The sequence below is a fragment of the Gigantopelta aegis genome, chromosome 3 (genome assembly GCF_016097555.1).
Source record: "Gigantopelta aegis isolate Gae_Host chromosome 3, Gae_host_genome, whole genome shotgun sequence".
NCBI classification, from domain to species: domain Eukaryota; kingdom Metazoa; phylum Mollusca; class Gastropoda; order Neomphalida; family Peltospiridae; genus Gigantopelta; species Gigantopelta aegis.
Window position 1 is genome coordinate 40,442,624 of NC_054701.1, and position 27,288 is coordinate 40,469,911.

General features: G+C 38.3%; 1 protein-coding gene across 1 annotated transcript; it reads right to left on the reverse strand.

Annotated features, from left to right (window-relative positions):
* Positions 1-2,089: 2,089 nt before the first annotated feature.
* Positions 2,090-27,096, reverse strand: LOC121368035. Its single transcript, XM_041492548.1, has 6 exons — positions 26,590-27,096; positions 7,524-7,677; positions 6,508-6,656; positions 5,231-5,360; positions 4,294-4,447; positions 2,090-2,920 (listed from the first exon to the last, which is right to left on the reverse strand). Exons 1-6 carry the CDS (start codon positions 26,669-26,671, stop codon positions 2,732-2,734), a joined length of 858 nt encoding a protein of 285 aa, XP_041348482.1. The 5' UTR covers positions 26,672-27,096; the 3' UTR covers positions 2,090-2,731.
* Positions 27,097-27,288: the final 192 nt, after the last annotated feature.

Sequence of the window (27,288 nt, forward strand, 5' to 3'; positions counted from 1 at the left end):
TTGTTGGCGTTTTATTTTGTTTCTTACATTTATTTGTTGGGACAGCTTTAGAATATAACCCAGAGGATGACTTCATTTTCCCCAATATACTGTTATCTAACACAATAGCAAATTTGTCATTCAGATATTCAGAAGTATTCAATTTATATTTTAATATGGGTTTTAAATGTTTTCATTTTTCACTGATGGCCACGTTACCCATTAACGGTAATATGGCTATCAGTGAAAAATTAAAACATTTATGCCAAATGCCAGCTAAATAGACACTGGCTCATGTAATTTTTTAAGTAATGTTTGAGATAATATGCATCTTCATCGGTCATCCTATTTGCAATATTTCTTTTTTCTAGTGTTAATTTTAAATGTCTTTATAACATTCATTCCTCTCTTTTTTCAACGTTTAGCTTTTCAAGTTTAGGCAGAAAAAGAACAAATGAAACAAAAACTAAAAAGAAAGAAACAAATTGATGCTAGAATTATTTATTTATTTAACCATATACAGTAATATACATACACAGTTGTTTGTATATGGACAAGGCAAGTATGTATACGTTCACACATCTTTCACATAAATGTAAATATTTCCAAGTTTTAGTACTGATTGTTAAAAAATAATTCGCCTGTTATTGTGTATACCACAACTCAGTCTGAAGTGCTATTTTATCTATTTCAAGAATGGGTAAGTAAGCACAAGCCCCAATCTGTTAAGAGATTTTTGCAATAGCTTTTATTAAAACCAGTCTTCCACTGATTGATAAAATTAATTATTATAAACACCCAGCATGCATACACTATTAAATTACATCATCAATCAATCACTCACTCACTCACTCACTCACTCACTCACTCTCTCTCTCTCTCTCTCTCTCTCTCTCTCTCTCTCTCTCTCTCTCTCTCTCTCTCTCTCTCAACAATTTCCAGTATACATGTTCATACAAGTATTTGAAACATGTTCACTTTAAATTAAGCATGGTGTCTTTGGATATTTTGTTTTATATATATTAATGTTGACAAGTATTGCCATATTGTTGCTGTGGTAGGCATTGACATCTTTTAAGGGAGAATCGGAGCAGTTGCAGTTTGTTTTTCTTTAAGTAAACACAAAACAAATAGTTTGCTGCCTTTTTAAAAATCAGTAATATACGATGGTTTGGTAATGTGCTTCCCAGCTGATATCCTGATGACATTTAAACAGAAAATGTGGTGCGAACCAGGGCCCAATTTCACATAACATCGTAAGCATAGTTTTGCAGGTAAACGTAAATCTACGACTAAAGAACAGTTCTTATGACACATATTTAATTTTCTTTTGTCCTGAAAATGTTTTATCTTCCATAAGCATGTAATGTTCTTCGTGAAACAGATGCCAAACATGTAAACGCATGACCGGTATAACTGCTAGTCTCGGACGTAAACCTACGATGTTTTGTGAAATTGGCCCCTGATCATTTAATATAAAATGGCAACATTGTACAATGTTCGGTGTTGGAGAACCTGAAAGATCATACAAATTGTTTTATAATCAAAGAAAACAAATCAACAATACCAACAGAACATCCAGCAATGTTGGTCATATTACGTCACGGTGACAAGCAAGTGGATGGGTGTTTACTTTATTGGCTAGCGTTAAAATTTTACAATCGAAAGTCACTGCGTCCAGGGCCGTACCCTGATCAAAATCCGGGGGGGGGGGGCACTACTTTTTATAAACAAATGAAATGGTATACAAATTAAACCAGGAGATGTGTATGCCATTTTCTGGAGTATAAAAAAAAAAAGGTGAGATTCTCAGGGGGCAACTGCCCCCTGCCCCCCTCCGGAGGGTTGGCCCTGGCATTACAAAACGTTACATGATGAGAGGTTGAGGGTACTCACTGCTCATTCTAGACAGTAAGACAGGATACCCACTGCCATCACACATGCTGCTCCTTGCGAATACCAGTAAAAGATCTTTTATGTACACATTTTCATAGATATGACACTTAAAAAACCAAACAATCGACAAGTCCCTAGTGATGACGATCAAGATACGACCCGTCAACTTTGGGCAAGTGTTCTACCACTGAGACACACGACCACAAACTTAAACTCTCGCAACTGCAATGTCGCATTGCAATGCTAAACGACTTGTAAAGAGGATGCTTTGTTGTCTAGCAGAGCCTAAGAGACCTTTGTGAATTAGGTCCCAGGTTTATAAACAATTGGAGAGAATTGAAACAGGCCTACATATAGACCCTGTTTACTTCTCACAGGTACACATCAAACACCACACACATCATCCACGTTATCAGAGACGGACCTTAAGGGATGATATGTGGGTCCACCCCTCTCGAGATGAGAGATCTCTTGTTTTCTAGTTAGTGTGTCATTAAAGCACTGACATTTGAACTGTTAAATGTAGAAAGACCCGGCGAACCTCGCACGTCCATGGGGCCCTTTTTAGTCTCCTGCATCTTGGAAATCCTATACTCGCTCTCGGTGGTGTCCACTTGATCTTAAATTGTACTGAACCACCTTGTCTTTGACGTGTCCACTTGATCTTAAAATAATTGTACTCAACCACCTTGTCTTTGATGTGTCCACTTGATCTTAAAATAATTGTACTCAACCACCTTGTCTTTGATGCTCCAAACAGGGTGATTTATTTTTACCCATTCCAGTTACATACACGTATACATTTTCCCCCTCAAATTATATATTTATGTGCGCCAACATTGGCCTGTATTGCCAATCAGCTTGCTGAATTTAGAAGTTTTGTGACATATACTAATACGCATAAAATGCTAAAGTTGTATGACGTGGCACAAGAAGACCTGCCATGATACAAAGCGGTTTTGTCTGTTATGACTAGTCGGTGCCGTTTAACTGAATATACAGGTAGCGTCGGTTTTGGTGTAGACTGCCGAGGAAAGCTTAATCGCTGGAAGAGAAAAAAAGAACACACTAGTTTAGTAATTAAAACCAATGAACCATAGGCGTCGGAAGCGGGGTGGTTAGTGGGCACTGGCGCCTCAGCTATGAAAATAATACATTGCCCCTTCTCCCCCGCCTCCCGTTGGAAGGCAAATTAATACATTATTGGCCCATCCAGTTGCTGGGATTTTCCGACGCCTATGTGAATTTCACTGTTATGCAATAATTATTCCAACAACATAAATCAATCGGAAAATTAATATACGTTAACGGTGCATTATCATAGCTGCAAGTGTCATTTCTCACTATATTTATATTTATTTGTGATAAACAACAAATGAATCTACCTCACACGCAACTTCTGCACAGTGAACTCGAAAACATCAAAGTTATAATCATGATATATCACTTGATTTCCTCAAGAATTGTGGGTACAATGTCGAATGTAAAGAGGAAACTAAACTCATTTAAAACAGCAGTTGCTTCTTTGCCTTTAACGAATTATTTCTTTACTAATCCGCCCCCCACCCCCTCCCCCCCCCAAAAAGAGTTAAAAAATCAAGAATAGTGCGTGGTTTGAAGACTCGCCACCATTATGGCTAGCTAGTTCACCGTTTCTGTCTGAACATCTGTTTGCACATGTAAATAATTCATTCGGACCACCTTTGAAGATTTCGTACCCAATATCATTTTAGAATTCGGAACACATGATCCTTTTCATCCCATGATAAATGTGACAAACGGCCGATTAGATTTGTTTAAATAATCTTTATTTTGTTACACCATTTATTTTATTTACTGAAGTAAAACTTGCAGTAATTTTGACAAATGAAATCGCACTGCATGCAATTCTAACGATTATACCTCCCCCCACGCCGATAAAAGTTTTAAAAGTTTAGTTTTGTTTAACGACACCACTAAAGCACATTGATTTATTAATCATCGGCTATTGCATGTCAAACATTTGGTGATTTTAACTAGTAGCCTTCAGAGGAAATCCACTACATTTGTTTTCATTAACAGCAAAAGACATTTTGTATGCATTTTCCCCACAGACAGGACAGTACATACCACGACTTTTGATATATATCAGTCGTGGACACTCCAGATGAAAGGCGGATTACTACGTTACTGGTCCCTTCAGTTACTGGCAGCATCCAACGCTTATGGCACTTAATGTTGGTTTGTTCTGTTTTGTTTTATGCGTTTTTGTTTTTTCTTGTTTCAATTATTTATTTATTTTTAATTCTTGTTGTTTTGTTATTGTGAGATCGCTTGATAGATAACATATTTTACTGCATATATATCAAAAGGATTGTCACGCATTGTTGGTTTGCGTTGTTGGTGGGTGTTTGGTGTTTTTAGTCTCGGTACTACTACCTGTGTTGGTGGATAGTCGTCAAGGCTCTCGTAGTCGCACTCACTGCTTCGTCGAACCATCGGTTTAATAAGCTTGTCCACCAGTCCCTCGGCTACTGGTCCGCACTTCATTAGAATGTTAGGTTTTACACAGTCCATGATTTTTCTCATATTACTGAAACAAAAAGCTGAAATCTGAACCGTAAAATACACAAACAAACATTAGTCCTCGACCACCCTATCACCCCGTCCAGTAAAATACGAAAAAGTGTCTTCTTTTTTTAATTATTATTTTATTATTATTGTTGTTGTTGTTATTATTATTTTAAATTTCAATGTGTTGCCCTTTTCATTAGTTAGTCCATGTGGGCTTTTCCTCTTCAGTTCAGCCCTCTAAGAAATGAAAATTGATGTAAACCATTTATGGGTTACGAAGAAACAAATTTAGGTAACCCATTTCGTTTTTGAAATCCATCATAATCACGTAAATTATGTCCTAAGTTTAATATGCGAAAAACAAAAAATGGGTACGCTAAACAAGATTTGCGCGATCGACGCTCGAACGAAACTTTCGTTCTCACAATTTTCAGAGGTCTAAAATATCTAAGGGGCAGTAAAACAATCAATCAGTTACACAAAAAGATAATTAAAAAAAAATAAAGGGTGGTGTAGTGTGGCGGCACTATGACCTGATTAAAAAAAAGAGATTAAGTGCCACATAATTTGCTTCAAGCTAGGAACTGGTATGTTATATGTGTCACACACACACAACACACACACACACACACACACACACACACACACACACACACACAGATAGATAGATATACAGACATATAGATAAATAAATATATATATATATATATATATAGACAAATAGATAAATCGATAGATAGATAGATATACTAAATTTGACTATGTATACTTTTAAATGTGATGTGATGTTAGACAAGTTTACCTGCAAAGGTCGTACATGGATCCGTGACGCACCCTGGACATGATGCGAAGTGTGCTGTTGAAGAATCTCTCGAAACAGTGCTCAGTAAGGAAACCCTCATTAGCGAAACACGTCTGGTGAATGGCGTATTCTGAAACGACCAAGGAAAATATTACATATAAAAACAGTCCTTTATAAAAAATATAAAAAATGTTGTTAGCAAAGTAATTCTGATGAATAACGCGTCCTGACAAAACAATAAATATTTCCATGCATTTCTTTTGACATTATTATTTTTAAAAACAAAATTAACGAAAACAACATTTTGAAGAAAATTTATTACAAAACCAGAATTAGCAAAACAGGTCAGGTGAATGGTATACTATGGACACTACAAAATGGTTTCATCTTTACGGCGCTGTCTTCCAAATGCTTAAGTAATGGAAATATTTTGATACTGTGGGCTTTTTTGCATGACATTTCACATGAAAACCACCAAGGAAATTAGTATGAGGTTAGTCCTTCCTAATATTTATTAAAGTATTGTTGTCTTGCTGTCCGTAACATTGAAAGATGCAGTCCACTAACAGCTTCAGTTTAACAGGCCCTCAGTGTAGATAGCACACGGAAGTCATAAAGTGCTGCACCGCGACTGGTATGTACAATCTTATCTTTGAGAAAGTGAATATAAAACGCCCCTTGTGGCTAAGTGGCAGGAAGTTAACTCGGTTAATATAGCGCTCGCCTAAGATACGGTGAGTTCTAGGATCGATCGACCAGTGCCTCACTAATGGATATCAAAATCCGTGGTATGTGCTGTATCACAATAAATTATATTATCATTATATATATATATGTATATATAAAATATACAGATAGATAGATAGATACATACATACATACATACATACATACACATTATCATCATCATCATCATCATTCTTCTCTATCTTTGTCTCTATTTGTCTATAACACCCAACAGACGATGTGTAGTTTTGTGCTAGGGTGTCGTTAAACATTCATTCATTCATTCATTCTATTTATCTATCTCTCGACCATCTGTCCACGTAACCAAGAAACGACAGCCGTGGTTTAGAAAAACATTGTGCTGGGGTGTCGTTAAACAAAATCAATTTTATTTAATGAGAAATCTTGTTTTGACCTTGACCGTGACCTTGAAATAATATGTCCATGAAAGTTCTTACCATTTAGCTATCTACAAGTTGCAAAGATTATACTGATTATGATTTTTGGATTCTGTATCAACCGTCAGTAAAGCAATTGGTGATTGTACTTACGTTCATAGAGATTGTCGTCAAAACACAGTTCTGCAAGTTCTTTCTCAGATCCCTGCAAGTTGACCAGGGACTTGTTAATCTGCGAATGTCTTTCCCTGGGACACCGGGACTTGAGGCTGGTGATGCACGCGACTGCACTGACGTACGAACTGTAAAATAACAGCAACTTCCACTGAACTACCAATGGTCTTTAAAGGGACATTCCTGAGATGTTTTCGACTAATAAAATATTTCTACGATTAAACTTACATATTAAATATATTTTCTTGTTTACAATATCTGTGTCTGTATATTCAATGTGTTTCTGGTCTTCTTAATATTTGCAAGAAGCCCAAACTGGATTTTGTCTTCAAATAATTTCGTACGTACGAATTTTGTTTTTTTTTAGTAAATAAATGAAATTTAACCTAGTACAAATATTAGACGATCAAAAACACGTTTAATATACAGCCACTAATATTTTATGCAGAAACATATATATTATATGTAATTACAATCGTTAAAAAGTCTCTGCAGCAAATTCAGGAATGTTCCTTTAAGATAAAATATAATGATGTTTCAGCGCTAGTATGGGTTGTGTAGTGAACGAGTCATCGGACTTGATGCTGGTAGATATAAATAATACTACATGGATGGCCGTTAGATACAATTTATTTTACAACGAGTTGTTTTAAAATGTATCTAACGTGCGAAAGCGAGTTGGATACGTATTTACACAACGAGTTGTAAGATAAATGGTATCTAAGCGACACGAATGGAGCACATATCCTCAAAAACCAGGTTTTAAGCACATTTTAACATCTTTTTCGACTAAAAGTTATTTACAGCCCTGGCGCGTGTAGCTAACTTACGCGTCACAGACAAAGTATTGTCAGGTTAACTATATATCACGGTGTAATCAATTTCGTTCATGCTGTTTGTTCATTGGTTGTATGACATTGATGAACTCGTAAAATAATTTTAGTATTTAACGGCCCATCATGTAGTATTCTGTACGTCCATGCTACACTGTTCACCTGCAGAAAGCTCGGAGCACCTCGACGTTGACCCCGCAGCAGAGTTTATGTCTGGACTTGTACATGTTCTGTAGCTCGGTGCTGTACGACGTGAAACAACCGTACGCCTGCAGAGTGACGTCCTGGGGACAGTCGCACACCACGTGTACAACTGCTACAAAGATAAAATAAGATATATGAATTAAAATAAACATACATACAAACAGGCATAGACACACACAGACACACACACACACACACATACACACAAAACAAACACGCACAATGACATACACACATAAACATACACAGACACACACACACACACACACATACACACAAATACACACAATGACAGATACTCACACAGACACACACAGAGAAAGACACAGACACACACACTCTCACACACATAGAGAGAGAGAGAGAGAGAGAGAGAGAGAGAGAGAGAGAGAGAGAGAGAGAGAGAGAGAGAGCACAATGATACACACATACACACAGAGAGAAAGACATACACACATACACAAACACACACACACACAGAGACACACAATGACAGATACACAAACACATACAGACACACACAGACACACATACAGCCACACACACACAATCACACAGCCACACACACACACACACACCCACATACACACGCACACACACACACACACACACAGCCACACACACACACAGCCACATACACACACACACAGCCACACACACACACACAGCCACACACACACACACACAGCCACACACACACACACACAGCCACACACACACACACACACAGCCACATACACACACACACACACAGCCACACACACACACAGCCACACACACACACACACAGCCACACACACACAGCCACACACACACACACACACACACAGCCACATACACACACACACACACACACACCATTAAAAGAAAGGAAAGGAAAGAAATGTATTGTTTACAGGAATTGGTTATTGTGTACAGGAAATTGTGCAGGCGGGGGTCTACTCTGTGGCGAGCCAAGTTTTAAGGGGGGTGGATAATGCTCCCCCGGAAATACATTGGAAAAAAAAGAGAAGAAAATCCGCATGGTGTAGGGGAGTTGACCCCCTCCCAATCCGGATTTACGACACGTCTGTTGATTTTCAACTACGGCAATTTGGTTAATTCGACACATGGTCGAACATTTGTATGTATATATTCCTCCTATGCTGTTGTGTAATGGCCCGAGTGTAAATGAAGTCTTGTCTTATAAAGTCTTGTCGAACAAGAGAAGAAACGTGCTGCAGCCACTTAAGACTGCTTTATGTGCATTTAATTATCATAGACAGCACATACAGCGCGCGGTCGCTGGTGTAGCTATTGATCGGGGAGGGAAACAACACGGCGGGTCAGCCGAGGGAGGTCGATCAAACGACCATCGCACCTTATTTTCCTGCTTATATCCAATTAAGGTCCAAGCACGCTGTCCTGGGCACACACCTCAGCTATCTAGGCTGTTGTTAGTTGGTTAGCCGTTAGTGAGAGAGAAGAGGGTGTAGTGGCCTTACACCCACCCATTGAGCCCTTAAGAACTCGCTCTGGGTGGGAGCCGGTACCGGGCTGCGAACCCTGTACCTACCAGCCTGTAGTCCGATGGCTTAACCACTGCGCCACCGAGGCCGGTTAACACTCGTTGACTGGGTTGCCACCCACCTATCCCCTGTCATAACACATTATGATACATGTATTTAGTTATCCAGTCTCATGTTCGACGTTTGAATCTGACTTTTAACAGTCTTGGAGGCGGATTCTATTTTTTTGTATATACAGTAATCATCTACAACACTACTTGGCATCCTGCAATCACAAATTTAAAAAAAATCTTCTCTGGAAACAGTTCAAGCAACCAAAACTGCGTGCATATATCTACTGAAATACCAAGCACGTCCATCCTGCCAGATTGACATACGTCTGTTGTATCGACAGATCTGGAAACAAGTAAATAATAATTCGAAGTGTTCTGAATGATCAAACACTTTGCTGAGTACAATATCTATTATAGTGAACAGTTTTACAGTGGCGGATCCAGAAAATCCATTTTAGGGGGGGGAGGGGCAATAACATGAGGCGGAATGCCAATGGAACTTTGGGGGACGTTTGGAGGGGATCGTAAAAAAAAGAAAATTAATATGTAATAAAATTATAACTGACCTCCCCCCCCCCCCTCCCCCCGCCCCTAGATCCGCCTCTGTTTTATGTTCCTATCTCCACCGTTATATTCTCCTCTCATTATACAATTACAAGAGCGAGAATGTTTTAATAATGGTAAAAAAAATGCGGTTTCGGATGACTTTTTACTATCTGGTGCTATCTTGACTTAAAAGATACGTATAGTTCTTAACAAGTTCCCGCTTTCCATGACACTCCCGCCATTGGCAGTTACGCTCGCGTGCAGACGATGACAACGAGTTAATCTTCAAGAACGTCTGATTTGTAAAACATACGGCTTTCTTTTGAAAACCGATCTGCTAAACTAATATAACTTATGGTAACTATTTCGACCTTCTAATCCTCGTGTCTGTCAAAATATTGTAGGCATGGTGAACATGTATGTTTTGGTAGCACCGTGGATTTTTTCGCCCCGAAGACTCTTTTCGTGGTTTAAATACACGTGCACCTTGTCCATAATGACTTGTTTTACATCTTTAACCCAACAGGTAATGATTTGTTTTTCACATCAACCGAAACATATGGACACGTGTCTATTTTCATGCACTGCAAGAACCGCAGATTTACACTCATAAAGTTCATTTTAAGAGCAGGGTTATAGGGAAAAGATGAAAAATATAATTATAAAAAGTGAAAAAGCTATCATAACTATACACGTTTTTACACAAATATATTTATTTTATTGTTATGCTGGTGTTTGATAATTTATTGTTTTACACACCTGTTAGAGAGAATGCCGTGTAAGATTTTTGGAATGACATGGCGATTCCCAAATATCTGATTGGCTGCTCCAAGGTGATGACCTGGTCACCACAGCCATACCATCCAGTGAAATAAGCATAAACAAAATTAATTGCTCTGTTATTTAACTTGAATTGAAAATCAACTTGCTCTGTGACGTGTACGTTAAGTGCCAGCACATGCGCCGTAAGTAAATGTTAGCTGGAAAAGACCTTTAAATTCCGTTTTTTAAAACGCATCCAACTCGTTCGGTCATTTCAATACGTTTTGAAAGAACTCGTAAGATAAATTGTAACTCACGGCCACTCATCTCGTAGGCCTATTCTTTATGTATTGCCTACTTATATACGCGAATCTTCACTATTATAGTGAAACTTATGTAGACGAATAAATGGACGAACCACTTAAACAATTCGTCGGTTGACTGGTTAATAGTCTAAAACTCCTTAAACGATTAAGAAGATAATTTTCTTTAAGTTTCTATCATTTTTTCCGGATTTTTCTGCCTCCTTGCCCCCCCCCCCCCCCCCCCCGCTAGCCAAGGCCCTGGGATGGATGGATGGATGGAAAGATCGATGAATGAATTCATGAATAGAATAATGCATAATGGATGGATGGATGGATAAATTGGGCTATGGTTTAGCGTCCTGCTTGAAATATTGGTAGATAATTTGAATCATGATTCAATCATGCACTTGTAGCGGTCTTTACGGCAATTTAAGCAAGGGTGTGCCTACAGGTATTGAATATAAAGGTAAAGATTGTTACCCCCGCCCGCTACCGACCCTGCTGGTGATCTCTTGCACTTGCTAGCACGGGCGATCCCTTCTCCCACCCACCCCAAACACTGGACGGAGGAGCCGACATAGGTTGACACCTGCGCCCATGACAGGCGTGCGCTACAACAGCTTGCTCTGAATGTGCACGTTCAGCCCTTTGACCTGACCTGACCTGACCTGCAGGCAGGCTGGTTGGGTTCTTCAACAGGACAACGTAAGAACATACAATGCATTTAACGGCACACGGCATCACATCACACCACATCACATCACATCACGCACTACATCCCACACCATACCACGACTTTTATAAATAATTTACAGGGTCCACTTGATCAAAGCATAGTTAAATTAACGCCGGATTAGTCTAATATTTTCCTTTTAATTACGTTTGCACAAATTCAAAATAAACTTTAGATTTGCTTGTGAATGGATACCTTTGGTTGTTGTAAATCAAATTTGAATATTATGTTTTCAATTATTATTTGTATTGAGTCCATGGTTTTGAGAATGTCTGTTAACCACCAGTAAAGTTAACTAACGTTTGAACAACCGGCCCCAGGAATCTACGGATTTATGCATCGGCTCCAGGAATCTATGGATTTATGCATCGGCTCCAGGAATCTATGGATTTATGCATCGGCTCCAGGAATCTATGGATTTATGCATCGGCTCCAGGAATCTACGGATTTATGCATCGGCTCCAGGAATCTATGGATTTATGCATTGGCCCTAGGAATCTGTGGATTTATGCATCGGCCCCAGGAATCTATGGATTTATGCATGATAAAATATCAATGCTCCATGTCATATAAAATAAAGGCCGTGGTATGTGAAGCCCTTTCTGGAGGAAAGAAAGAAAGAAATGTTTTATTTAACGACGCACTCAACACATTTTATTTACGGTTATATGGCGTCAGACATATGGTTAAGGACCACACAGATTTTGAGAGGAAACCCGCTGTCGCCACTACATGGGCTACTCTTTCCGATTAGCAGCAAGGGATTTTTTATTTGCGCTTCCCACAGGCAGGATAGCACAAACCATGGCCTTTGTTGAACCAGTTATGGATCACTGGTCGGTGCAAGTGGTTTACACCTACCCATTGAGCCTTGCGGAGCACTCACTCAGGGTTTGGAGTCGGTATCTGGATTAAAAATCCCATGCCTCGACTGGGATCCCAACCCAGTACCTACCAGCCTGTAGACCGATGGCCTACCACGACGCCACCGAGGCCGGTTTTCTCGAGGAAGCCCACGTGGTTACAGCTTGCGAATTTTCCTCTTGCACACAACCTCTGCTACGGACATCTAATTATAACTGCTAAATGATGGGTTTCTACCCGGTAACATAAAGCAATCGTAACACCTACGTCAGTCGTACACCATACATATGATTACACAACAACAAGCACGGCGGAGCAGGGGGGCGAGGGGTTGGGAGGCTCTAGTCGCCCCCCCCCCCCCCTCAATAATTCTGAATAAAAAATATTATTGATAGTAAATCTTAATGTAGAGATGAATTTTACTTGTACAATGAAGTAAATTGCATTTCAGGAAATCTTGTTTTCAAAATTTTACGGGGGAGCATACCCCCCGAAGCCTCTAGAAACTTTGCTTTGTGCCCTCGATCTGTCAGCACCATACCACCCCCTCCCTCCTCCGCACACAATGTCTACTTGCTTCCCCCGTGCCAGAACAAAACTTGTTTAGTAATGGAAAAATGTAGTGTGTTTTCGTCTAACAACTACCTGTCAGAATTACAAAATGTTTGACATCCAATAGCAGACGATAAATTAATCAATGTGCTCTATTGGTATTGTTGAACAAAACAAAGCGTTAACGTTGGTAGTCGTATACCATTACATATACATGAATGCCATTTGAGCCACTCACAGGGTGAAACGAATTAGTCTGTAAATCTTACTCGACTACAGACAATAAAGCTAAATATTCGCGTGTCATGACAAATGTACAATTCGTGCTGAACACTGTGAAGAGTTGAAAAATAAATCAAACAGATGAGTAATCCAAGCTGCGAAAGCAAAGAAAATATTTTCCTTACCCGCGCGATGAACGAAGACTTGTTTTGAGAAACAACTACAGCAGCTCGTAGCCGTGACTTCTTCACATACGATTTAGCTGTTTATCGTCTTTTTTAAAGAACATGCATTAAAGAGACATTTCTGAGTTTGCTGCAATTTTTAAGATGTTATCGACTAACAGAGACTTTTTAACGATTGTAATTACATATCAAATACATTTTTCTGCATAATATATCAGTGGCTGTATATTAAACGTGTTTCTGGTCGTTCTAATATTTGTACTAGGTTAAATTTCATTTTATTTCCTAGAATATATTTTTTCGTACGTACGAAATTATTTGAAGAGAAAATCCAGTTTGGACTTCTTACAAATATTAAGACGACCAGAAACACATTGAATATACAGACAATGATATTCTAAACAAGAAAATATATTTAATATGTAAATTTAATCGTAGAAATATTTTATTAGTCGGAAACATCTTACAATGTAGCAAATTCAGGAATGTCCCTTTAAAACTCTGTATTGTTTCGAAGATGGTCGCTTCCAGGCACAACGTACGAGTTTAGTTATCGCAGTGTTAGATATAATAATATATTTAATACTAGCATGTAGATCCCCTTTCTATATGGTCTCTATGGTCCAATACGCACATCAAAGTGTTTCTTTTTTTAATGTTATGTTATGACATAAAAATCACTAGCGCAAATTCAAACAATTATATATACATGTATAATCAATATAATAAAAATAATTTATCTGATTTATTTTTAACACGGTTCATTTGATCTTCAGATCTACAGGATCTTGTTGGCTAGTATACAAATTTAATTCCTTTGTTTTTATTCAGCACACTGGTTAATTGAGTGAATATTAAATATCTTTCCTTCCTTTACAAAATGTATATCAAGTCACGTACCCTTGAAGATTGATGAATCCTCGGTTTATAGAAAAGTTGAACTTTATATAAAGTTAATACTATTTGAGTGGCCGTTAGATACCATTTATCTTACAATGAGTTGTTTCAAAACTTACCAAACGTGTGTAGTGTAGTATTTTACTTCTTAAAAAAAAGTAAAGTTTGTTTTATTTATCGACGCCACTAGAGCACATTGATTTTTTTATCTTATCATCGGCTATTGGACGTCAAACATATGGTCATTCTGACACTGTTTGTTTAGAGGAAACCCGCTGTCGCCACATACGCTACTCTTTTACGACAGGCAGCAAGGGATCTTTTATTTGCGTTTCCCACAGGCAGGATAGCACAAACCATGGCCTTTGTTGAACCAGTTATGGATCACTGGTCGGTGCAAGTGGTTTACACCTACCCATTGAGCCTTGCGGAGCACTCACTCACTCACTCAGGGTGTGGAGTCGGCATCTGGATAAAAAAATCCCATGCCTCGACTGGGATCCGAACCCAGTACCTACCACCCTGTAGACCGATGGCCTAACCACGACGCCACCGAGGCCGGTGAAAGGTTTAAATGTCACAGAGCAACCAGTTTCAGTTTAACATACGACACAGAGCAATCTATTTTGGTTGTGCTTATTTCGTTGGACGCTATAGCTGTGGCGAATGCGTCATTATCTTGGAGCAACCAATAAGCTGTTATGAAATCGATATTCCACTAGTGGGGGATCACTATGTGATACCAAAAACTCACTGCGGTGTTCTCTCACAACAGATGTGTAAAAACAAATATCAAACTACAACAAATGTGATATAAATATATATAGGATCGTACAATAAATACGTCATAATATTATGTGTGTGTAAATATTATACATGTAAAACAACAATCTAAAGAGTAGCGTCCTGTGGAATAAATGGATTTATCTAGTAATGCAGAACCTGCATCTACAGATAGCAGACGAGAAACCCGACACGGCGACTTAATAATTTCCTCAAGTTGCGATAAACGGGATGTTGTGACAATGAAATCCATATTAGAAACAGACAGACGAGAGGCTTAGGCATTCCGGTGAAAGGTTTTCATTGCCGGGTGTTGTCTTAACTGCAGTTAATTTTCAAATAATGGCTGCCGGTGTTAGACAGATATACAACACCTATTTATCGTCTGCTCACCCTGGCACCATCTGCTCCGAAGGTGGAGGTGTGTGTGGGGGGGGGGGGGGGGGGAGCAGTAGGAAAGGCGCGCATCTTGAAATGTTCGGCTGCTACCAATGGAACCAAACGCGTATGATGCTAGTATTTGAGGCATACGCATACTGCAAATGCTAAAGGTGACGACTAATTAATGACACTGCTAGATGTTGTTGTGCGAGTCTGTTTTCCCAATATGATGGTCTTCTAGGGGTAACATCTGCTTCCCGAAAGAGTCCGCATCATGTCTGTATTGTGTCCGGAGTCTTACCGTACTCAATTAAGGAAATACACAAATAGTACTTGCAATAACATTGGCAAACCAAATGTATGTTAAGTAAATATCATGAACTAAGTCCACAGACGAGAATTGGTTTAGATTCCTGGACAGAGAAAGGTAACACCATTATGCAGCCGATATAATATGGCTGATGTTACCATCAAGTGTGAAGTGCAACCAGGCTTCTCGGGGCCCGTCTGCTCAACGCTTGTGATGAGAATTTGCAGACGTTACGAGATTAGGTATCAAGTGTAACTGATTAAAACACAAAAAATATATATAAATCCGACTGATTATTATTTTTAATCTGTATACTATACACCTACATAAGGTTCAATATAACTATGATGCTGACATACGTTATGAGAAGAGGTTTCAAATATACATGATTAGACACAAATTAATTTTGAAGCCCCCCCCCCCCCCCCCCCCCGATACATTTACATAAGAATCAATATAACTGATGCTGACATACATTATTTTCTACCTTTTATTCCACAGATACTGAAATACTTTGCCCTTTTCCTAATAGCAGGGTCGTGCCTAGTCTCACATAAGAGGGGTCACCATACAAACAAGAACCCTGGAACACTGCAATATGGGTCTTCCTTAGAATTATAACAAATGGACCCCTTTAAATTAAAAGTGGTTTGATTCGTATGTTTACTTCCCACTCTAGTTCGTTCTAAACACTTGTTTCTTGGAATGTGGCGAAAAAATATGTAAGGTAGGTCGACTCTAACAAACAAACAAACACACTTTTTTCTGTTATATTCACTCCTTCGTGTCCGGTTTTCACCTACTTAAAAATTAATATGATTAATTTTTAAAAATCAAAAAGAAAAAAAAATACACAAAAACTAAAATTGGTTCGGACTTTTTTTCTAGATAGAATCGGAAATCCTAAATCAATTCTGTTTGGATCTCAGGCAACGATACTGGACAGAGCTTATAATTTAATATAAAAGAAATACTCCAGTTTCGTAATATACTAGGCTACCTTTATTGACATAAAGTAGGGTCTTTCAAGGGCATTACCAGCTTTAAACCAGCTAAACGAAAAACGATTATACAAAGGACGATGAGAATATAACAAGCATATACCACAATTTATAATGGGGTGATGTGTAAGCTAGTACCTAGCCTAAATTAACTGGAAGGAAGGAAATGTTTTATTTAACGACGCACTCAACACATTTTTATTTACGGTTATATGGCGTCATACATATGATTAAGGACCAAACAGATATTGAGAGAGGAAACCCGCTGTCGCCACTCTTTTCGATTAGCAGCAAGGGATCTTTTATATGCACCATCCCATAGACAGGATAGCACATACCAAGGCCTTTGATGTACCAGTCGTGGTGAACTGGCTGGAGGAGAAATAGGCCCACTGATAGAGATCGATCCCAAACCCAATATAATTAAAATTAGCTGCACTATTATATGTGGATCTAACAGCAGCGCGTTGGAGCTCATGTCCAGTTGACCTTTCATTCGACCAATCAACAGGATTCGGCAGGATAGTACATACCACGGCCTTTATTACACCAGTTGTTAAATAAAAATATAATTGTATGTGTGGCTGGTATACACAAAAATGTCCTCTCACACCCTCCCCCAGTCAATTCTGGAACAAACCTCAGTCCATATATCCTAAGCAATACACACGTAATCATATATGCTGGTGATAATGACTTACAAAACAGCCTGATTCACAGAATCATTCATACTGTCTGGCGCTGCCAATTAAATACACATGCTTCACAACTTGTTCAACAAGCATTCGCGCAGAACAGTCACTGCAAAAACAAAAACATCACATATTCTGGGAAGGCGACCCACACTTTTACAATATTTTCTGTTGATTTAAGACTGGCTACGTTTTAAATCCGCGCGTAAGAATCCACCGAGATGGTCGACTTCTAGGGAGACAAATAAACAAAATGTTTCGGCGGTATGGCAGTAGTAGATATACGCTGTATTGGATGTGTAGGCCCTACAGCTGAAGGTTACAAGCCTAAATGAATCACTTGCATGTTATGGAAAAAATTTCTACTTTTTTTTTTTTTTTTTTATTTTTTTTTTACTACCGCGAAATCAACGACTTTGTGTATGTGCTGTTATTTTGATGAAAAAGTGTCTAATCGAAAAAAATTACTTTTAATTTTATATCGATTATTTCATAGTGTCAAGATTAATGATCATCGAAGAATAATTTTAATAACTTCATACTTGAAGACACTGTTAAATAACTGATCATTTCATATTTTAATTAAGACACTGTAGAATAACTATGATAATTAAAATGTTCATATTTTCACACTAGAGTAACTGGATAATTTCATATTGCCAAAACTAACGATTTTGTATTCAGGAATATTCAGTTATAAACTAATTGAAATAAATATATTTTGTAATCAGCATTGACGATCCCTGTACAATAAGTTAAACTAAGATAATCGCAATGATCTAATCACTGTTACTGAGATAACCATTTCTTGTAGTAGCCAGATTCACCGATCAGCACTAGGAATGCGCGTGAGTTATCGCCAACACCTGCTGCAGCGATCGCCTCCCTTGTTTTCACTGCTGCTTCTATAAACATGTCGTCTGCAACATCAGTCGCGGCAATCTGTGGACGATCGTTTTGATTTAGGACCGGTTCTCGCCACATCGCGCAATGCATATTAAAAGCCCGCGATTATTTACGCGAAGCAAAACACGACACGTGTCTCTCACGATGAGATAAATGCGTCCAAACTCACGGGCCTAGTGATGGGAAGAGAGAAACTGTAGTCAGAAATAATAAATCTTTACAGTTACAACAAATAAATAAGGGGGTTTTTTTTGTTGCAAAGAAGAAATATATGTTTAAACATGCAATCTTGATTGTAGGGTAGGGTTTTCTAATTTAATCATTTAGAATACATTATCCGCATAAAAGTTCTAATGAAAATTATACCCAACCATTTGTCGCTTATTACATGTAATACATAGAGGATATTTCATGTTTTTTGTCAAATATGATTTGTATTTCATCGAGTGAAGTTTGCAATCATATTTCACGAGTCGCGCTTGCACGACGAGTGTGATATAATTGCAAACTTCACTCGATGAGATATAAATCATATTTGACAAAAAACATGAAATTTTCTATTTATTATATAACTTTTGGCAATTTACCTTTATTTTTAAAATGCCAGCAGAAAAATAGTTCCGGCTTTCTTACAGTGAAGATAACACTTTCTACAGTGACGATAACACATTTTAGAGTGAAATAGTGACATTTTCACTCTAAAGTGTGTTATCGTCACTGAGTGACTGATAACATTTTTATTTCACTGATATTTTAAGATATTTCACAAAATGAAAACCTTAAAATTGTGTCTGCATTATGATAACTATAACTGTACATAAATAAAAGACACAGCATACGTAAACGTTGCCTTTTACAAATAAAAAAAGTTCAGTTATTTAAATATACATGTACAATACAAACACCAAGCTTTAAAATGGACTATGTGAAATTACTTGCCAATGATGTGCTACTGAACGCACTTTTTCACTAGGTATAATAAGGGCTATAGTAGGTTTCAACGTTTTGTTTATATGGAACTTTTTCATTAAACCGAAATTTATCATCTATAAATGGCAAACTTTTTAATGTGTATTAAGTTTGTTGTTTGTACATAGTAATAGGTCAATATAGTGTTAATTCAGTTTTCTGATTTCTATTGCAGGCGAAAAACGGTTCATTATGATTTGATACAAGACTTTAGATTTGTAGTTGGAAAAAGGTACAGGAGAGGTCGTAATACAGGATTTTGCCTGTTGGCCAATCCCAGACAATATTATGGGCGATAAATATTGTTTAAACTAACCAAGTCTACAGTTTGGCACCAAAAGGCCAAACTCGATAGACTTTAAAGTATTACTTCTCCCAACAAAATGAGCAAATACCTTTATGCTGGAGCGAATGAGTAACCCAAGTCACTAGAGTGCGATGTAAAAAACGGGCGGTTATGCGTCAGTTTTATAATAACTTGCGTGGTTACGACATATTTTGACTACTGACGCCGCCACAGTAAAATACAACCCTTTCCCCTAACATAAACAACAGACTATAATAATCTACGGCTTCTAGATATGACTAAACGCAATGATGTGCTTTTCCTAGGCGACAGGCGATGCCAAGACTTAGTGCCACTGGTACTTTAATTCTACACCATATGTTATGAGTTCATTAAAATATGTTCAATATGCAGACATCCTAAAAATATTGTGAATTTCTTTGGCTGTTGTTGTCTTCTTTTTTTTTGGTTTTAAATCCAACCGCTCAAATATAAATTTTTTAAAACATTTTGAAGTTTCAAAATATATTTATCTTTATATTCGCAAAGTTGTATTTCTAATTTAATCTTATTCATTAGCCAATATGTATTTTTGTGCTGGGGTGTCGTTAAACATTCATTCATTCATTCATTCATTCATTCATTCATTCATTCCAAACCGTTCTAAAGTCAGTCTGACAGAGTTCACATTTTCTTTCACCTATGTTGCTCTCGCTCTCTCTCTCTCTCTCACGCTGTCCTGGGGACTCATCTCTGCTATCTGGGCTCTCTCTCTCTCTCTCTTGGTTCTCTCTTAGTCTCTCTCTCTCTCTCTCTCTCTCTCTCTCTCTCGGTTTTCCACCTACCCATTGAGTTGTTACACCATATACCATGGGTGGGAACTGGTCACCAGGCACACACCCTGTCAGGCGAGCATATATTATATGATAACATTTGGGGGTTTTATGCTTGTAGTCAAACTCTAGTTAGAACGGGACAAAAAAAGTTCATCAAGTGCAGATGAGTATATCTACAAACAGCTAAACAACAATGCTCACGATTCATACAACATGACTGGCATGTTGTTGTAAGTTCAAAAATCGGTGATCAAAGTGAACGACAAGGCATATCGTACGTATTTCGATTCATAACTCACACGTTTCCATCTCTGAACAAAGTGGAAAACGCTTGGCGTGGCTCGGGGTTGCCTCATTCACTGCTGGTTCGCATTTTCGTTGAAATCCTCTTTAGATCAAGGACCGCAGGTAAGAGCTATTTTCAGTTTCCGTTATATAAGTCTCCAGAACAATTGTTTTCTAAGTGTGAATATACACACGCCATGAAGCTAAGCAAACATCTGGGAGAAATCTGTGGAACCTCTCTTGTATTTTTTCTTTAAAAACAGAACTATTACTCTGCAAGAACATGTATCATTTTAAACGCTTCAGAAGTATTTTTCTTTTATGATGTCACCCGACCTCAACTGTAAACGTTTTTCAAGAACGCACAAATACTTTAAAAGAAAATGTTTTCAGAGATCCGTGATATGCGTGTAACAGAATCTCTCGGTTCTCTATCATGACCCAACAGTCTGTCTTTGTGCCAGGGGGTATGTCAAGATTGTCTCACTTGACAGGACTATTCGCTGTCTATCTGTCTCCAGCAGGTCTGGTCACCTCATCTCGATCTTCTAGACTACTTGTTTTCCGGTCTTATCCCCCCCCCCCCCCCATCTCTCTCTCTCTCTCTCTCTCTCTCTCTCTCTCTCTCTCTCTCTCTCTCTCTCTCTCTCTCTCTCTCTCTCTGTGTGTGTGTGTGTGTCTGTCTCTGTCTTTCTCTCACCTGCGTGTGCTGTAACCTCACCGTGGTGCAGGGGTGTAACATTCTCTTAGAGAATGGCCAATACAGCACAAAATTGAAGTTTTCAGTAAAATTCAGTATCCGTAAAATTCTGTGATATTTGTGTTTTTGCACAGTTCTTTACACTGTTTTTGTTTAAGTCTTGAATTTTTATATTGATGTTGATCATCACTTTATTTATTTACATTACCATAGTTTGACACCCAATAGCCGATGTATTTTTCGTGCTGGGGTGTCGTTAAACATTCATTCATTCATTCATTCATTCTGTCTTTCTCTCAATCACATGCATGTACTTACCTTTGTTTGACATCCAATAGCTGATGTGTATTTTTTGTGCAGGGGTGTTGTTAAACATTCATTCATTCATTCATTCATTCATTCATTCTGTCTCTCTGAGTCTCTGTCTCTTTCTTCCTCTATATCCTCTCTGTCTTCTCACTGGTATATTTGTGTTATATCTCCCTTCCTCATTTATTCCTCTCTTCCCCCCCCCCTCTCTCTCTCTCTCTCTCTCTCTCTCTCTCTCTCTCTCTCTCTCTCTCTCTCTCTCTCTCTCTCTCTCCCTAACTTTCTATATCTCTCTCTCATATTTATGTCAAATTCCATTCAGTATGATATAAACTGACAAAGTCAGACAAAGTTAAAGTCTGTTTTGTTTAACGACACTGCTATAAGCATGGGCTATTGGGTGTTAAACATTGGGTAATTCTGACATGTAGTCATCAAAGGAAACCTGCTACAGTTTTCCTAATGCAGCAAGGGATCTTTTATATGCACATTTTCCACAGACAGGAAATGGCATCTGGTATGCCTGTCGTGGGGCAATGGTTGGGATGGGAAAAAGACGGAGAATGGGACCACTAAGGGGATTCCATAAGCGTACGAGACAGGAGGGCAGGGGGCAACTGAACCCTAGTGCTGGAGCAAACCCTAAAATTCGGGGGGGGGGGGACTATATAGATATTCGGGCAAAATTAGCTGGATTTAAAGATTTGTACCATGTTTTTCCATCATTCTACCAACAATATTAGTTGTAGTCCATTTAAAAATGTGTAGTGATTCGTTTGCATCCCTATATAGCTGTTTGGCACTAATGCTAATGTGAATAAATGTTGTTATCCAGATTTTGGCATTTTCGTTTAATTCGGGCAAACATCAGCCTGCCCCCTACAAAATTGGGAGCCCGAATGCCTGTGTGGGATTCGATCTTTCGACCCAAGCATCCCAGGCGAGCTAGATCCCGCCCCAAGAGACGGACTGAGGAACAAAGAATGAACTAGGTTCAGTCTGTATCGGACGTAGGTTAATTGGAATGGAATGGAAATGGTTTAACGTGCACATTCAGAGCAAGCTGTTGTAGTACACGCCTGTCCTGGGCAAAAGTACCGGCTTCAGCCGGTTCCTCCGTCCAGGACAGGAAAGGGTTGGGGTATGTGAAGGAGGGACCGCCTGCACTGGCAGGTGCAAGGGAGCACCAGCAGTCCAAACGTAGTTGGTAACAGGCAAGGGGTTAACATCATTATTAAACGTTTTATAGTAACCGACCATGTAGTCGAAACGCACGAGTATACCAATAATCAACTTTCATTCTTGCCGCTTTATTTTGACAGCCATTATTCAGTTTTGTCGGCCTCCTCTAAGATATGTTCTGCTAATGTATCTGGTTTCCAGTTTTCTTTTGTCTTTACCTTAATGTAGCGATTTAAGTTTCGCTCCGTTGGGAGCGTTTATTTACTCAAAGGAACCAGTCACTCCAAACTACTGAATCGTTCAGTCATGCGAATCGTTATATTTATTTTTTCTATTGTAAGCTATTTCCGTAAAATAGGTTCGTGTATTCATATTTCAAAATTAAAAATAAACACCTTTCCGGCTGTAATCGTCAATCTTCGTATTGTGGATCGGAAACGAATGTTTGTTTATCAACACCCCAGCACTTTGTAAAATAAGGTTGTTTTGGGTGTCTTATGCTAGGCTCATACTACCAAATGTCACGACGAAGTTGTCTAACTCGCCGATCTCACGACTTCTATGACTGTCCAGTTGCTAGTCTGAGCGCTTACAACTCGATTCTCGTCGTATACAACGTCTACGACCGATTAGTCGTTAATCTGAGCTCACCGGTCCTAGCATACCGGAACTGTTCTGGTAATAATTGTGAACTGAACAGAAGAAAGGCCAGTTTATGACATTATGGTTGTCGCATTTTAAGGAACAACATTTTATTATTTGTAGGGTTTTTTTCTAAATCTCTACATGAAACGCGTTCAGTCACATTTTTTTCAACATGAAACATATAAATTTGATGTGTCTTCCAAAAAGTGGGGTTTTTTTTTTTTTTGGTTTTTTTTTTTGGGGGGGGGGGCGGTTTAAGGTGCTTGAAACATCAACCATGTCTGCTTCTCGGTACTATTCTTTAAAATAATCTTGATAATCGAATCTTTGAGTTTGAGTCACGCAAAGATACAGGGCTCGAACTTAAGAATTTGTCTCCCAGAGCAATTGTTAAATGAATTGCTATGGGTGAAACTGCCCACTGACGGCAATTTTGAACCTGTCTATGGCAATTTCTTAAAGGTTATTTTGTTGTATGTAGAGTCTACTTTGTAGACATATTTCAAATGTGAAAATGTTAAATATTGACATATTATGTACACCAGGCGTATACATTTTTACCATTGTTGAGGAGCTTTACCGACGGCACAAAAGTGCAGTCGGTGATGATCTCTACCTACGGCAATTTATATCTCAACGACGGCAATTGCCGTCGGTGCCGTCGTTAAGTTCGAGCCCTGAAGATAATACCTTTTCTTACACACCCGTTTGTGAGAACACCATGCGTTATTTTTGATAACACATAGTTGTTGACACACGTACGTGTGTTAACAATTTAAAGATATACGACTGGCTGCTCCTAGGTGATGACCAGGCCTGGTGCTTATAAAAAAAGTTTTAGTCTAGACTCGAGACTCTAATAGACTCTGAGACACTAATGTCATGACAACGCCATACAAATTGTATGCGTGTGACGTCATTAGAGATTGCGTCTGGACTCTAAACGTTTTACAAGCACGGGCCCAGGTCACCAACGTCCAATAAAAAAAACCCAGCACGGTGGAAATCGATTAGACTGTGACGTATAATTAACCTGACAATCATGTGTCTGTGACGCGTAAGGCAGCTACAAGTGCAAAGGGTTGTAGATATCTTTTAGTCGATAAAGATGTTAAACTTTGCTTAAAATCTGGTTTTTGAGATATGTAAGAAATAGAATACTACATTCGTGTCCGTTAGATATCATTTATCTCACAACTTATTGTTTTAAAACGTATCAAACTCGCTTTCTCTTGTTAGATACATTTTAAAACAACTCGTGAGATAAATGGTATCTAACGGCCACTCATGTATTATTCTCTATTTACTCCATACTACACGAGATTCAAGACAAGTCCCTGGACACACGTCACCAAATCTCCATGTGTGAACCAGACTTCAAAATACAGCTATGAATGAATTATTTCACAATACTCTCGAACACGAAGAATGGGTTTCAGATAAATGGGTTTCAGATATATACACTGATAGAACGAAATATGGGAAACTGGTATTTGAAACCAATTTAACTAATTTTTAGAGTAATTATGGCTCTATAAAATACGGAGATGTAGTTTGTATCTGAATATCAATACTGTAGTATTGAATGTCATTACTGGTGGACTGAATGTCAATACTGTTGGACTGAATGTCAATACTGGTGGACTGAGTGTCAATACTGATGGACTGAATGTCATTACTGGTGGACTGAGTGTCAATACTGGTGGACTGAATGTCATTACTGGTAGACTGAATGTCAATACTGTTGGACTGAATGTCATTACTGGTGGACTGAATGTCAATACTGTTGGACTAAATGTCAATAATGGTGGACTGAGTGTCAATACTGGTGGACTGAATGTCATTACTGGTGGACTGAATGTCAATACTGTTGGACTGAATGTCAATACTGGTGGACTGAATGTCAATACTATTGGACTGAATGTCAATACTGTTGGACTGAATGTCATTACTGGTAGACTGAATGTCAATACTGTTGGACTGAATGTCAATACTGTTGGACTGAATGTCAATACTATTGGACTGAATGTCAGTACTGTGGTACTGAATAATACTGTGGTACCGAATGTCAATACTGTTGTACTGAATATCAATACTGTGGTACTCAATGTCAATACTATGGTACTCAATGTCAATACTGTGGTACTCAATGTCAATACTATGGTACTGTGGTACTGAATGTCATTACTATTGGACTGAATGTCAGTACTGTTGGACTGAATGCCAATACTATTGGACTGAATGTCAGTACTGTGGTACTGAATAATACTGTGGTACCGAATGTCAATACTGTTGTACTGAATATCAATACTGTGGTACTCAATGTCAATACTGTGGTACTCAATGTCAATACTATGGTACTGTGGTACTCAATGTCAATACTGTTGGACTGAATATCAATACTGTAGTACTGAACAATACTGTGGTACTGAATGTCAATACTGTAGTACTGAACAATACTGTGGTACTGAATATCAATACTGTGGTACTGAATGTCAATACTGTGGTACTGAATGTCAATACTGTGGTACTGAATAATACTGTGGTACTGAATGTCAATACTGTGGTACTGAATAATACTGTGGTATTGAATGTCAATACTGTGGTACTGAATGTCAATACTGTGGTACTGAATGTCAATACTGTGGTACTGAATAATACTGTGGTACTGAATGTCAATACTGTGGTACTGAATGTCAATACTGTGGTACTGAATAATAATGTGGTATTGAATGTCAATACTGTGGTACTGAATGTCAATACTGCAGTCAATATTTGCAGTTACTATGTATATGTTCCTTTATTTCTTTCCATCTATTTATGAATGTATATTATAAATAAATTACTAACATCAGTATAATAATAGTCTATAATGGCAGATACAATCTGACAGTAAACCATTAAATACACCGCATGGAGTCGATGTAAATACACATTTCAGAGATAGTTAAATGTTTCAAAATGTTTACACAAATAAAAACTCTAATTTTTCATTTTCGACCACACATGTAGCATACATGGTCTACTTCCATAAAGAAGAATTTATCTTATATTTATGTTTAAAAATGTATTGCGTAAATATTTGTGTACGAAATTAAAGGTGCGTACTGACCTGTGACACACAAGATAAGCCAGCATCGGAGGACGACGTGGTTGAGTGATGGCGGCAAACATCGGGGCGTCAACGTCCACATCGTGCCGTGTCGTGCATCTTCCACCAGGAGGCGTCAGTTGATGCGTTCCGGTTCGGTCCGCAGTATACGGGACTGATCTTTATTGACGTGTCCTGCACGGTGTTTCGTCAAAACCAGGAAAAAGCACCAAGCTTGGTGAAAACCAAGAAGTACTACTGTTTTTAATCAAAATCAAGAATTAAACTAAGCTGAATCAAAACCAGGATTTTCCACTAACGTCTTCAAATCCAGGATATACCACTAACTTTGTTCAGTTCAGGATATACCACTAACTTTGTCAAAACCATGATGTACCACTTACTTCGACAAAACCAACAAATACCATTACGCTCAGTCAAAATAAGGAAATATAACTCAGTTTAGTCAACACCAGAAAATACCACTATGCTTAATACAAATCAGAAAATACCATTAAGCTTTGTAGAAATCTGGAAATACCACTAAACTTTATCAAAACCAAGACTGTGTCCTGAGTACTCAAAAAAGAAAAAAAAAGAAGAAAGAAAATTTAGTCTCAGCCAGTGATACAACACTTGATGAAAACCAGGAAGCGTCCACAGGAACAAGTGACACTAGTTTGTGACTATATCCTCAGCTTCCAAATATAACAGTCAAAA

Bases quoted from the DNA above. Each gene is read 5' to 3' on its own strand.
- LOC121368035 (XM_041492548.1), bottom strand. From the start codon at position 26,671: ATGTGGACGTTGACGCCCCGATGTTTGCCGCCATCACTCAACCACGTC. The intron at 6,657-7,523 runs GTGAACAGTGTA...GTTATTTTACAG, and splicing joins GTGCTCCGAGCTTTCTGCAG to TTCGTACGTCAGTGCAGTCG. The intron at 4,448-5,230 runs GTAAACTTGTCT...TTTTTGTTTCAG, and splicing joins TCCATGTACGACCTTTGCAG to TAATATGAGAAAAATCATGG.